We start from the raw sequence: 14,008 nt of genomic DNA on the forward strand, positions 1-14,008 counted from the left end.
ACCAGGAGTCATGTTATAGAGAAGACATTAAGTAATTTGCTCAGTCACACCGGTAGAGAGTGGGAGAGCTGGGACTCTCCCCATTGGCCGTTGGCCTTGTGCTCATGGCTGGGCTGCTTTTGCTTCATGACACTGACAGGTAAGGAAGCGCTGTAGACTGGCCCCACTTTAGGATTAGGACAACTGGGTCCAAGTCTGGTCCTTTGAGGAGTGAGCCGAGCGACAGTAAGTGTGTCTTCTGTCTCTGTCTTTTCCTGTAAAGGGAACCTCGCGTGATGACATCCAATGAACGCACCATGCTCCCATTGGTCAAGTACATTGGGTTTCCCCTGTGGAAGCCCAGCTTTTCTCTATTTGGCTGATGGAATCTCAAGCTCTTAATTTCTCTCTTCTTTTTCAGGTAATGAACCAAAAAGATCATGTCTGAAGTACAAGGAACGGTTGAGTTTTCTGTAGAGCTACATAAATTTTATAATGTGGATCTCTTTCAGAGAGGGTAAGTATGTATCTCTGTATCTATTGTTGTGTACATACATACATGGTTGACCCTTTAACGACACGGGTGTGAGCTGTGTGGTCCAGTAGAAAATGGATTTCTAAATGCAGCATAGCACTATGGATGTTATTTCTCTTCCTTACGATTTGCTTAATAACGTTTTCCTTCCTCTAGCTTCCTTTAGGTTAAGAATACAGTGTGTAATACATACAACATATAAAATATGTGTATTTGACTGTCTCTATGATCAGTAAGGCTTCTGGTCAACGGTAGGCTAGTAGTAGTTAAGTTTTGGGAGAGTCCAAAGTCCTACATGATTTTTGACTGTGGGTGGGTGCCTCGAACCCCATTGTTGTTCAAGGGTCCTCTGTGTATGTGTGTGTTTCTCCTGGCAAGAAATAGAGGTGGTAAGGACAGGTGGTAGGACATTTTGGATTAACAAGAAAAGGATTTTCATTATTTTTCCTGCCAAGTGGAACATCCAAACGTTTAGTGAGGTTGAAAATCGCCCATACACTGACCGACTTGAGAGTGTGAATTTCTCCCCTCCCTCCTGCACTCCCGTCCACCTTCGCTCTTCTGGGTTCCTCTTCCCTTGATGTACGTTGGTTGGTTTTACTGGGAAGTGAATTTATTGGAAATGAAGCTTGCTTGTATAGCTCTGACAATAAGATGTCTTCATGATCAATATTTGTAGGCCCATTTCCCCAAAACTGTGTATCATACCTAATACCTGTGCCTAGATCTCTCAAGGACTGAAAATTTATGATGTCCTCTTTAAGTAAAGAATTAAAGTGTAATTGCTTCTAGTCTTTAAGGATGCACTGAATTTGGTGCTGTACACGCGTGACCTCAATAGGTCTTCAGGACAGACCTTCCTCTCAAGGTCACTGCAGATGATAACCACGTGGGATGGTGTATGTGAAGCTTCTAGTCCCACCGGAGGGCTCTGGGCTCTCCCAGGGCAGCCGCTGCTTTCCCTGGGTTACAGACAAGGAAACCTAAGTTCATAGAGACTACATTGGTGATGTGTTCAAGTTAACAGTGCAAAATAGGAGGTATCTGTGTTGTGGAAAACTGACCTCCATGCTTCAGAGCCAGAATACAACCCAAGACAAGGTTAGGGGTAAAGAGGAACACTAGTTTTACTGCTGTGCGGGGGCCAAAGGAACCAGCCGGCAGCCCACAGCCTTCAAAATTGAAATCGGAAAGAGGAAGGGGCTGGGCTGTTTCATTGGGAAATACAGGATCTAACTGGTTTCAACAGGAATTGTGGATGAGCTGCCAGTGTCCTCCTTAGTCCTGAAACGCAAGTCTGAGAAGGGAGGAGGGGAGGTTCGCGGGAGAGAGGAGGAAGGTTACTTTAAAATCAAGCTTTGCTGAGCATTTTGATCTTTGTTCAATTTGATGCTTCTAAGTGGTTCCATCTCTTGGTTTGTTTTTGCCAGGGAACAGAGTATCCCGAACCTTAACTGTAGTGCCTTAAAACTGCAGATTTCCATTCAGCTGTGGATTCCGAGGGCAGGCAGGTTGAGCTGGATTACAGGGCCTGGCCGCCCTTGCCGTGGTTTGCTCCAGGCCTGGGCCCTCGGCTGGGAGGCGGCAGATGAGCCCTACAAACAGGAATGGAAACACACACGACATCCTGCCAGGGAGCCTCGAACTCACAGAGGGGCTTCCTGGGCCTTCCGCTGGCCAAGGCCAAGTGCAAGGACAGTCTAGACTCAGGGCGGAGAAGTAGAGACCATCTCACACTTTGGCCCTCTGCCAACCGGGTCCGTCTCCAGTTTCAGAAGGATCGTTCGGAGTCATTGCTTCCAGTGCGCCTGGAAGCATGGAAGCTGATGTCATTCCATTCCATGGAAGCTGGAAGTCATTGCTTCCAGTGTGCCATGGAAGCATGGAAGCATGGAAGCATGATGGCTCTTTGTTCCATGAGGAGATTCAGTGACCAGGACATGTTGGTGGGTGACCTGAAGCAGGTGGTGCGGGGAACGGGCAATGATCCTGGGACCAGCTATGTCCTAGGGACGGGGGCCCTCATTTCTGGTCGGGGTTGTGGAGCTGAGTTTTCAGTAAGCAAAGATCTAGGCATCCTCCAGAAGCTTGTCAGCATCAGTCAGACCATCCTCACCTGATCAAAAGTTGTGCGGTGTAGTGGGAAGACTCTGGGCTTGGGGCCCGGCTTCTCGAGTCCTGGCTTGGTTACCGCTTCCTGGAGTCCATTTGGTACCTCCCCCCATTCTCCTGTTCACATTGGAGAATGTCATGTGTCTATCATGTGTTAGACACTTCTACGATGAGTTCCTAAATCCTCATCACCAACCATAGCCCAAGTGGTAGTGTCTTTACTTTGCCCCACGGGTAACTCGGGATCAGGGGGATGGAACAATTCGAAGCTCTAACGTAATAGAGGGGGGTTCTGGGGCTGAGTTGCTTGTTTTCTATGATGTAAGCCTAGTCTCCAGGGTGGGCTGCCTCCCCCCAGCCCAGGACTACACAAAACATCCATCAAGATGTGGGAAGAAAATTTTAAAACTTCCATTTATAATTCTTTTCATCAAAAATCAGAGAGAAGGGATGCCTGGGTGGCTCAGTCAGTTGGGCTGCTGCCTTCGGCTCAGGTCATGATCCCAGGGTCCTGGGGTCGAGCCCCACATCGGGCTCTTTGCTCAGCGGGAAGCCTGCTTCTCCCCCTCTCTCTCTGCTTGCCTCTCCATCTACTTGTGATCTCTGTCTGTCAAATAAATAAGTAAAGTCTTTAAAAAAAATTAGAATCCAGAATGACCCTGGAAAAATCTGTGTCCATATGGCACCTAGTCGTGAGTTCTACACAGTAACTCTGGCATCAAATGAAAGGGCCTCCCACAGTACAGATGCGTTGATGACGTCACCCTCACATTGCCAGATACTGCAGTTTGGGACTGGACGGGTATACACATCCATGAACTATTTTCTTCCTTTAATTACACTAACCCTCATAAAATAACAAGTGGCTTAAAAATAAATACTGTAAAGCCATCATGAATCGAAGGTAATATTGCTAATGAAAGTATGGAGAAGAGCAGGAAAGGACAGAACTGCCCTGGTCTTCTCCTGCTCAGATGCACCCTGGGATGGAATGGCAAACTGATCAGATTCAAAAATAGGTAGGCTTAGAAAGTTGAACTTATGTAAAGAACTATTTGATATACGGAGTTGTAACTGTAATTCTTTTTTTTTTTTTTTTTTTAATTTGACGGAGAGAGAGATCACAAGCAGGCAGAGAGGCAGGCAGAGAGAGAGGAAGGGAAGCAGGCTCCCTGCTGAGCAGAGAGCCCGATGTGGGGCTCGATCCCAGGACTCCGGGATCATGACCTGAGCTGAAGGCAGAGGCTTTAACCCACTGAGCCACCCAGGCGCCCCTGTAACTGTAATTCTTCACGATACACCTAATCCTAATAATATTCTGGGGCTTCAGGTGTTGACTAGGTGTTGTATGAAACCGTTACCAGAAGCAGGACATTTCAAGGGACACACCCAAACCTGGAAGAGGGCCCTGCGCAGTTGGTTAAGGAGTTTACCAGACGAGTGAGGAAACCGTGACTCACTCTGCCTGCCTAAGATCCTCTAGGTTTGTGTGTTTTGAGGAGTTCTCTTGTGTAGCCATGCTCAGCACTGAAGTCTAATATTTAATTAAACTAAATTAAAACCAGAGTATCTAATCACTGTTATATGCATATTTTTAGTAAGAGCAAAAAGGTTATATGTTCCTTTAATATAAAAAGTAATTAATTTTTAAAACAAGTATTATTGAATTCCTTATCTTATCTTTTTTTTTTTTAAATTTATTTGACAGACAGATCACAAGCAGGCAGAGAGGCAGGCAGAGAGAGAGACAGGAGGAGGAGGCAGGCTCCCTGCTGAGCAGAGAGCCCGATGCGGGACTCGATCCCAGGACCCTGAGATCATAACCTGAGCCGAAGGCAGAGGCTTTAACCACTGAGCCACCCAGGCGCCCCCCTTATCTCATCTTTTAAAAGATCCTTCTTTATGCTTACAATGACTATTGTGTAGGATTATGCAATCATATGGGTATGGGGTTGTAAATAAATATACGTATATTGGAGTTGCATGCTTGAAGATGTTGTTACTGTAAGTATGAATTCATCGGCAGTTGGTGACCACGGTTCTAGTGGAACAAGGGCTCTCAGGAATTTCTTCCTGCTCTCCATGCCAACCCTTCGTGGTGTTGGCACTTTGATGTGGATGAGGGCATCGTCTTAGGATGGAGCATACTTATGGTGGGCTTCATAGCAGCCTTGGCCATCAACAGGCTGGGACATCATTTGGATGAAGGCAGTCAGAGCTCTTACGAGAATAGAGTGGGTTCTAAGATATCTAGAGTCCTGCCAGCAGTAAGACCTTGAAGTTAAGGGTCCCCAGTCCCCTGGGTCAAGGCTATAGAGAGCCGTGGACAGGCTAGGTACAGCACCAGCCAGGATTCTGCATCCTTCAGAGGAGTGCCTAACAGCTGTGGTCCATACAACTCTATCACCAAGGTTTTTCCTGCTCCGAATCCCACAGGAACCATGCTCATGGTGAGATGAAGTTACTTTACCCAGCAAACACTCCATGGGGAAGTGATGACTGAGATCTAAGCCTAGCGGGTGAGGTGCATCCCAAATGAAAGAAAATGGAGGATTTCCCTGTGCCATTGAAGAAAAGGAAGGCAGCTTTGGGGAGGCTGGCCCATTTTTGGGTCTGAGGATGTTCTCCACAGGTCCTTGGGAGGTAGAAATTAGAGTTAGGGATTGCAAAGGAAGGAAAATGTCCTTCCTTACACTGAATTTGACTGTGGGCATCCACATTTCAGCAGTTTCTCGGATAATGAGACATGCCCCTGGTACCTCCATCCCGATGTTTCAGATCATCACTGCCTATTCTGGTCAGGTAGACGCTGTGAGATGTGTCAAAAGCACGTGGATGCAGAACTGAGAATATTGCATGAGATTCTGCCCCATTTGGGGATTACTTGCTTCTTGTACATTTACGTTTGTGGATGGTTTTTCTAGTCCCAGAATGCATATTGCCTTTTGGTGGTGTTTGCTTTGAGCAAACAGTCAACTTGCATTTCTCCTAAGTCTATATTGACTGAAGCAAATTCTCCAAGGGAAAATATCTCCTGAAACCAGTCAACATGCACTGTGAATTGTCAACCCATGCCTGGCAGCAAGACTCATCCTGACAAAAAGGGCTGGGGCAGGGAGGCACTGGGGAACCTGGCTTGGGGGTCAGACCTGAATGTGAAGCCACACTCTGTCCCCTTGTAGGCTCTGAGAATGTGAAAATGTCCTTTTAAAACACTCTGAGCCACCATTTTGTCACTTGTAAAATGGTGATGACACAGTCTCACAGGGTAATCAGAAGAAGTCTTATGGTATGAATCGCATGAAGTAATATATGCAGAACAGCTAGCCTGGTGCCTGGTACCTGGTAAATACCATCTAAGTTGTCGTCACTACGACACTACGAATAGTGGGACCACCTGCTTTCCTGTTTACAACCCTCTAGCTTGCTCATGCTCTCACCCATCTCAGTGTTCAAAGCTTAAATGGTTTGACCTTAAATTTCTCATTTTTATTGTCTATGCTCAAATCATTCTTGAGTGTCCTTCTTGTAATATCTACCTTGAAAATTCTACCCTATTAAGTTCTAGCTTAAATAGAATCTCATGTCAGACTATTTGTTGACTGGTCTTTATCTACTGTATCCAGCCCAGTTTGTAGGAATCCCTCATTCCCATAATTTTAAAAGCCTGCCTCTCCTAGGTTTTATTCCACCATCCACTCACATCGTCATTCCTATAAACACTAGTAAGCGTATGCTGTTGTAAAAGGCTGTAGAAACATGAAGATGAGAGACTCTGCCCACAGAGTGTTTGCCAGCTAATAAGGGAGGCAGATACACACACAGGGAATGGCCACCAGGTAGGGTAAGTTCTGTGACAAAGACGGACTTCGGATACTATGAAGAGAAACAGCAGGGGAAGCCACTCTGTGCGTAGAGTCAGAGAAGGTGTCCCAGGAGGAGATCACCCAAAGCTGTCTTTTGAAAAGTGGGTAGGAGTCAGCCATGCAGAGGACCTGGGAGGACCACACCACGGAATGGCTCGGTAGTGTCAGGAAGCAGAGCCCACCTGGAAGGCCACGGGGAAGCAAAGAGTACAAAGGCGGGGCTGGAGGATCACAGAACTTACCGCAGCTGGTCTCTTGTTAGACTGGTGACTATCAGGATGCTAATGTCAGTGCCACCGATGTTCTGAGACATCAAAGGTGGGGGACAGGACCAGGCTGCAGAAGGGAATAGTGGTGATGTCCTGTCTGGTTTTGTCTTCTTGTCAAGTGGCTTGAGGCTCCTTAAGTGTAAGGAACTGATCTTACCTGACTTTATATGGCCTGTGCCTGACCCGGCAGAGCCTGGCATATCCTTGGAGATCCATGAGAGCTTGTATTTGCCCTGATAGAACTTTCTGCTTCTTTGAGAACTTCTTGCAACTAGGATGGGGTCCCATGGATCCCCACAGTGAGAAAACACTTCCTGATTTCTAACATACTATTTACATCACTGCATGTCAGAGTGTGGCCCATGGGCAGGAGCATCACCATTACACTTCCGCTAGAGGTGCAGACCCTTGGCCGTGTCCCAGACCTACCAAGTCAGAATCGCTGGTCATGAGGCTCAGAAAACCACGTCTTCGTGTGTTCTCCATCTGGGTCTGGGGTAACAGCACAGAAAGTCTCTGTGACAGTGTCAACCTAGGCTGTGTACTACAATCATCTGCAATCATCCACCCTCCAGGCTAATTAAATAAATAACTTCTAGGGTGGGACCCCAGACACCAGCACTTGTAAAGTTCTACAGGTGGTTCCCAGGTGGAAAATGACTGGGTTAGGACCCAAGGGAGCAGTCCACACACTGAGCAAATTTGGCCTTGCTTGAAAACCTCTTCTTCCAAACAGAATAGGCCCAGGTCCCTTCCTTTGTAGCAGGACTGTGGCGTCTCCCCTTCCCCAGGAGGAGACAGGACCTTACCTCCTTTTGCACATGGATTGCTCTTGCTCAAGAGCCCATGGAGATTCCGTGTAAGTTTTCCAGTATGGATTCTGGAAGCCAGAAGCAGAAGGGAAAGTCTTACTTCATTTACAACAGTCTTCTCATAAGGAAGTACTTGAGCGAACAAGTATAAAGTATACAAGTATAAACCCCCCACTATGTGAACATTTGTAGTCATCGATTTATTAAGATCTCATGTGTGCTTATTATATATGACCGTGATATGCCCAATATTGTTTGTTGAAAGGGAGCCAACATTTGTCCTTGAAAATGTATTCAGATTCCATTTTAAGTCTTAATTCAGACTGGCTTTCTTTCTGAGTGAAGGTTTTCCCTGATGTTGAGATTCATCTCCTGGCCTCAATCAGTATTATCAGATCTGATGTCCAAGGTCAGACACTCACGGAATTATTAGGATTGAGATCCCCTTTGAACAAACTCACCTGCCTTTTCTCTACTAGAGTGAAAACGGTTGAGTCATAAGTCAAGGGTTTCCTGAAGGAAAATGCCATCTTGCGTTTATGCCTCGATGTCCCCATCATCAGCTAATGGCCGGCGACAACCAGTTCCCTGTGAAATGAGTTAACCAGCCCCGATGTGCCTTAATGGACTCAGAAATACAATTATCTTTGCTTGCCAGAGATCAATTAATTGATTTGTCTGGTTCTGTCAGAAACAATCCTTTTCCTCACTTCTCTTATTAAAATATTTTGCTGTCCTTTTCATTCATTCCCTCACTTTTGAATGGGAGTGGGATTATAGTGGTTGAGAACCCCACTGGATGTCCAGCATTGCTGGGTAAAGAGAGGCCAGGATGACTCTGGGAAGGCAGGGCATGTGGGACCCACCGGTGAGTATCTCCAGGGCCTTGACAGTGGTCCATTTGCTGTGAAGACGGACCGTGTGCCCTGATGAATGGCCGGTGGGCACGATATTCGTGGCACAGAAATCAGAGATCTAATGTACCAGTTCAGACCCATGACTTTCCATGTGTGCGGACAGACAGATACCTTTTACTTTTTTACAAGTCAGCGTGATTCAGGATTTTTATCGGTCTGAGTCAAGGGTTCCTTCTAGCTCAGGACATGTAGGTTGGCTCCATGGTCTCTAAGAATAAAATTCCATAATTGTTGTAATTAAAAAATTTGATCTCCTCCTCCCTGTCAAAAGGCCTTGTTAGAATTATTCCTAAGACCCTTACTCAAGTATGCATTTGGAAGATGCTGGATTATTTTTCTAGCAAATCCACATTCCTGTCAACAATTGTCCTGTCCCATTTTTTCTTCTTTTGCCTTTGAATCTGTGACTTCTGAGCTTGATGCTTTAAGCCTTTTATCCTCTTAACCCCTGGCTGAGGACAGGCTCAGCTGGTCTATGAAGAAGAACCCCTCCCAGGGGGCTCAGATTAACATGCTTCTGAAGAGCTCAGAGCCGCCCACAGGGGGAATCAGAGGCCAGGCAGAAACCCCTGGGCAGAGTGGCCCTTTCTAGTTTTGAACTCAAAGTGGTTCTTGCGAAGCCCTCTCAGGGGAGTGAAAGGCCTCTGGTCCTGAAGGTGATAGAGTGGAAGGAGCACAGACCCAGATCTTGATTTGGATTCTGTTTTCTCTGGTATTAGCTAGGTGCCCATGGGCAAGTTGCTAACCTCTGGTCTCTGTTTCTTCACTGGCTTTGCAGGATCATGTTTGAAGCCAGTGAGGTGATATTTGTAAGGCTCCTAGTTAAAATGAGGTCCAGACCTTGTGGGTCTCGTCAAGAGGGCCTGAAACGGACCGCTGAACTGGCTGGAGCCTGAATTGGGTAGTTCCTTTCTGTGTTTTAATAGTCACCACAACTAATCCCCCAGGAAGAGGTAAAGCCTTCTTGGTCTTAAAATGTTTTAGGAGCGCCTGTGTGGTTCAGTCAGTCAAGTATCTGACTTCGGCTCAGGTCATGATCTCAGGGTCCTGAGATGGAGCCCTGTGTCAAGCCGCACATCCAGCCCAGCATCACTGGGCTCCCTGCTCAGCAGGGCGCTTGCCTCTCTCTCTCCCTCCGTCCCTCCCCCTGCTCCTGCACACGCTCTTTTTCTCTTAAATGAATAAGATCCTTAAAAAAATGTTGGTTCAGATTGGCCTCCCTGGGGGAAGTCCTGCTTCCTGTTCTTTACCTCATACATGGGATCTACAAAGTGAGAATGTCACCTTTCTTTTGTTCCAGCTTTACTGAGATATCACTGACCCGTAATGTCACATAAGTCTAAGGTGTGATGTGCTGGTTCGGCCTAGTTTATCTCGTGAAGGGATCACAATAAAGTTAGTGAACACATCTGTCGCCTCCCTTAGTTGCTGCTTTGTGTGTGTGCATGTGTGCGTGTGTGTGGTGAGCACATGTAAGTCTACTCGTTTATCACTTCAATGCGCAACACATTTCTAAAGAAATAATTACCTTGGGGACTCTTGAGAAACGTAGTCAATAGCGATATACTAAATCACAGAGGTTTCTTTTCTAGAAGGTTCTTTGAATGGATCTTGGGTCAGAGTAGAAAGCATAAGGGATTGAGTGAGGTCCTAAATGGCTCTTGTTGTCCAATATTGCTCAAAAGCAATTTTTAATTGCATTTCATCAGATTTCCTCATTTTTTTTTAAAGATTTTATTTATTTATTTGTCATAGAGAGAGAAGCGAGAGCGAGCACAGGCAGACAGAGTGGCAGGCAGAGGCAGAGGGAGAAGCAGGCTCCCTGCCAAGCAAGGAGCCTGATGTGGGACTCGATCCCAGGACGCTGGGATCATGACCTGAGCCGAAGGCAGCTGCTTAACCAACTGAGCCACCCAGGCGTCCCAGATTTCCTCATTTTAAACATCTAATTACACACATAGATGTAAATAAGATAATTTTGCCTAGTGAAGGAATCATGGTGACAGTTTCATCTTGTGCTTTTCCTCATTTTTCACACTCACCTATTACTTTTATCATCAAAATTCCTTCTCACCTTCCCTCTCCCTGTCCCCTCCCTTCCCTTCCCTCTCCCTTCCTCCTCTTTCTCTCCCTCCCTGCCCCCTTCCCCCCTCTTCCTCCACCTTCTTGTCCCCTTCCTTCTCTCCCCCCTCCTTCCTCTCCCTCTTCCTCACCCTCTCTATCCCCTACCGCCTCCCTCCTGCCCCCGTCCCCCTTCATCTCCCTCTCTCTCCTTTCTTGTTCCTTCCTCGCTTCCCTGTCTCTCTCCTCCCCCCTCGTCCTTCCTTTCCTCCCCCACTTCCTCTCCCTCTCTCTCCTTCCTCCCTTTTCTTTCACTGAGCAAACACTATTTTATATGCACACATGTTTTCCTTTACAAAAATGTGGTAGACCAGTTTGGTCTCTATTTTTTCTCTTTCTCTTTTGGGAGCACTTCCTATAACCCTGCACATTCCTTTATGTATAATAGCTGCAAAGATTCCCTTACAGGGGTTCAACCATAAATTACTTCACCAGTGCTCTCTTCTTGGACATTGTTTTATTTTTTAAAAAATATTAGAATGCATTTTATCATTTAGAATTTGTCATGACTTTTTTTTTTATAATCAGTAAATGTTTCATGCTTGATAATAAAAACTGGTTACCCTGAAAATGGTAATTTTTCTGCTTCTCGTGCTTCTAAGTCCCTTGTAATGTTGAGGGAGGTTAGCACCATGGTTGACTATCCAACATGGGGAGGAAGGACATGACTTTCAGCCGAGCAGCCCTCACTCCCAGATCTCCATTCTGTCTCCTCCTGAGCTCCTGCGGAAGGTGCGCTCTGGGGCTCCAAGGAATTCAGAACTGACTCGGGGCTCTGGGACATCAGGCAGTAGATCTCCACTCCTTCAGGGTGAGGAGCTCTTAGGAGCCACACAAGTCTGCACATGTCCCCTCCAGCAGATGCTCGGGTCTCCACGGCTCCACCTGCCCCACGTGCAGACCTTTTGGTCTCTGAAGTTACTGTGTGGGGACTTCCGGGAAAAGGGGAGTCGCCAGAAAAGGCTGGCCCTTCCCTGCTCTTCCTAAAAATAGCAGATCTTTGTACTCACCAACCTGCTCTGTGTTCCCCCAAAAGGTGACATTCTCGGCTTTCTTTGAAAAACTCTCTTTCCTTTCATTAGATGAAGTCACCTCTTGAATTCTGTCTCAGCCCACTGGAGTCAACTGGAGAAGAAAATTTAAAAATTCTGGATTGCCACAAACAACCTCTCACAACCCCATAAATCAGCAGGGGGTAGTGTCCCTGCACTGCGGAGGCTGCGGGGGTTCTGTAGGCTCAGCGGGTGCACAGGTTCACGCACTTGGCCAGTGGCCAGAGGGAGGGGTTCCCTCGGGGGTGCCTGGACCCCAGAGTCTGGGCATTCTGTCTCCAGCCCACCAGGCACGTTTGTTTCCCTGGGGCCTGGCTGGGTGTTCAGATGGCGTGAGGTCTGTGTCCCCCTTCCATCAATACTCTACTTCTGCAAACAGCAGAACGGCAGGGTACCACAGTGGAGGGGAATCAGACTCAGACCGGCTTTCCTTGCTGCCCGCCGCGCGCCTGCATCTCTTCTGTTCGTAGTGAGAGGATGATGTATGGGGAATTCAGTCCTCCAGGCTAATGACGGGCGGGCAGGCAGGGACAGAATTTCTTCCCCTCAATAGTACCTCACAGATGAGCATTTGCTCCCCCTCTTTCTTACCTACTAGAGCTTTCCCCGATGTCATCTTCCTCAAGAGGGAATGTGTGGCTTCCCCTCCTTGGAGTTCCCACACACACACCCCCTAGTGGGAAGCAGATTCCTGTCATCTCTCGTTCTTCTGTTTGTGCATTTGTAAACTTGTTAACTTACTTGTCCAGGGGACACTGGGTTCTGCTTTAGTCAGCGTTGCCCTAGGAACTCTGGCAGAACCAGGAGAAGGACAGAGACATGAACTCAAGTTGTTCACAGAGGACTATGGGAGTTAGAGATGCAAGTCAAGAGAGTGGCATCCCGAACGGGAAAGCAGAGCACAAGCAAGGATGCCCTTCCCTCCCCCGAGAGGTTCCCTGCAAGAGAGGGCTCACTAGTCACATAAAGACTGAGAGGGAATCCCAGGCATTGAGACTCCCACAGGCAAAGGCTTGGAGATGAAAAAGCGTGGCATCTCCCGGAAAGTGCCGTGTTGTCCGGGAAGGCTGCGTAGAGGTGGTCTTTCTGTAGACTGGGAGGGGGCGTTAGTCCTCATCATCATGACGGGCAGATTTGCTGTGCCTTAGAGCCAGGATGGCACCTTGCAGCTAAGGGATGATTACGGGACGGTTGAAGGAAGGGAGAAACGGGTTGCGGGGACTGTAGAAATGACTCTTTGGAAGGGAAGAGGAGGATGCTTGGGGTGAGGAAATTGATGACAGTGGTGAAGGCAGTTCAGAGGGAGAGCATGTGGGCAACGCCGAAGCAGTGGGATTGGAAGAATTGGGGCTTTTATGTAATGTGGAGGGGGAGAGAGGGGTTGCAGTGGAAACCAGCTGTCCCCTGGGGTGAATTAGTAGATGAAGCGGAGGGGGAGGTGTTCCAGTCTGTCAGGGCAGATGATGTGAGGCCACAGGTCTGGATGCAACCAGGGAGCTGAGTCCGAGACCAGGCAGGAACCTGGGCTCTGATTCACCAGCTCATGGGTGTTCAGTGGCTTGTGACACTTTGTGAGCTCAGACCGTGTGTCAGGAGCTATAGGACATCAGTTCACCCAGTGCTACTGGCAGCTCTGTGAGTTAGGGATTATTACTTCCATCTTCCAGATGGGTAAACTGAGGCTCAGGGATATACCTGGCTGTCCCACAGCACAGCCGAGGTTTGAATTCGTGGCCGTCTGTCTGCCAAGCCAGGATGACCGACGCTGTTCTGTGTTCTGTCGGCAAGGCGGGACTCCAAGAGAAAAGCCACCATTTCATTCCATCTGAAGGTGAAGAAACACGCAAAGTGTCTGAGCTAAAGCTGTTGAAGAGGTGTCAGAAGCACCAGCAGAGCCGAGAAATTGCAGAAGGGAAGGGATGCGAGCACCTGGGGGAGGGAGCATCCCTAGGGTCAACTGTGGCAGACGGATCCCTGGGTACGGGGACCCAGAGTGACTTGAGTCTGGCCTCCGATGGTCTGGGTCCATTGTTGTCAGAGAGTTTGTTTTTATGAGGGGAGCATGGAGCCAGAGAACCTGGTATGCAGGGAGATGGGAGCTGACCCTGCAGGGAGAATCTCCCCCCAACACTGGGGAGAGCGGACCCCTGAGCTGGGCTTTGCTAGTCAGAGTGATCAAGGCAAGTAGAGCCAATGGCCGTGGCCGTTCGCCACCCACTGCCCTCTTTGAGCTGATGCTGCTGGGGTAGGAGAGGGCCCCTGGGGGAGGCAGAAGTGCATACCAAGGAGCTAGAACTTTTCCTTGTGGGGTTGGTGCAGGAGGGGTGAGTATGGGATGTTGTAAG

The 14,008-nt window shown here is 47.9% G+C and overlaps 1 protein-coding gene across 1 annotated transcript in view; it reads left to right on the forward strand.

Moving 5' to 3' along the window:
- The first annotated feature begins 419 nt into the window (after nucleotides 1-419).
- Nucleotides 420-14,008, forward strand: part of LOC111146687 (family with sequence similarity 135 member B) — a 172,383-nt gene continuing 158,794 nt past the window's right edge. The window contains exon 1 of the mRNA XM_022502346.1: nucleotides 420-496. Coding sequence (XP_022358054.1) covers nucleotides 420-496 — 77 coding nt within the window. The remainder of the gene's footprint in view (nucleotides 497-14,008) is intronic.

The sequence above is a fragment of the Enhydra lutris genome, unplaced genomic scaffold, assembly GCF_002288905.1.
Source record: "Enhydra lutris kenyoni isolate GAN:26980312 unplaced genomic scaffold, ASM228890v2 scaffoldscaffold14, whole genome shotgun sequence".
NCBI classification, from domain to species: domain Eukaryota; kingdom Metazoa; phylum Chordata; class Mammalia; order Carnivora; family Mustelidae; genus Enhydra; species Enhydra lutris.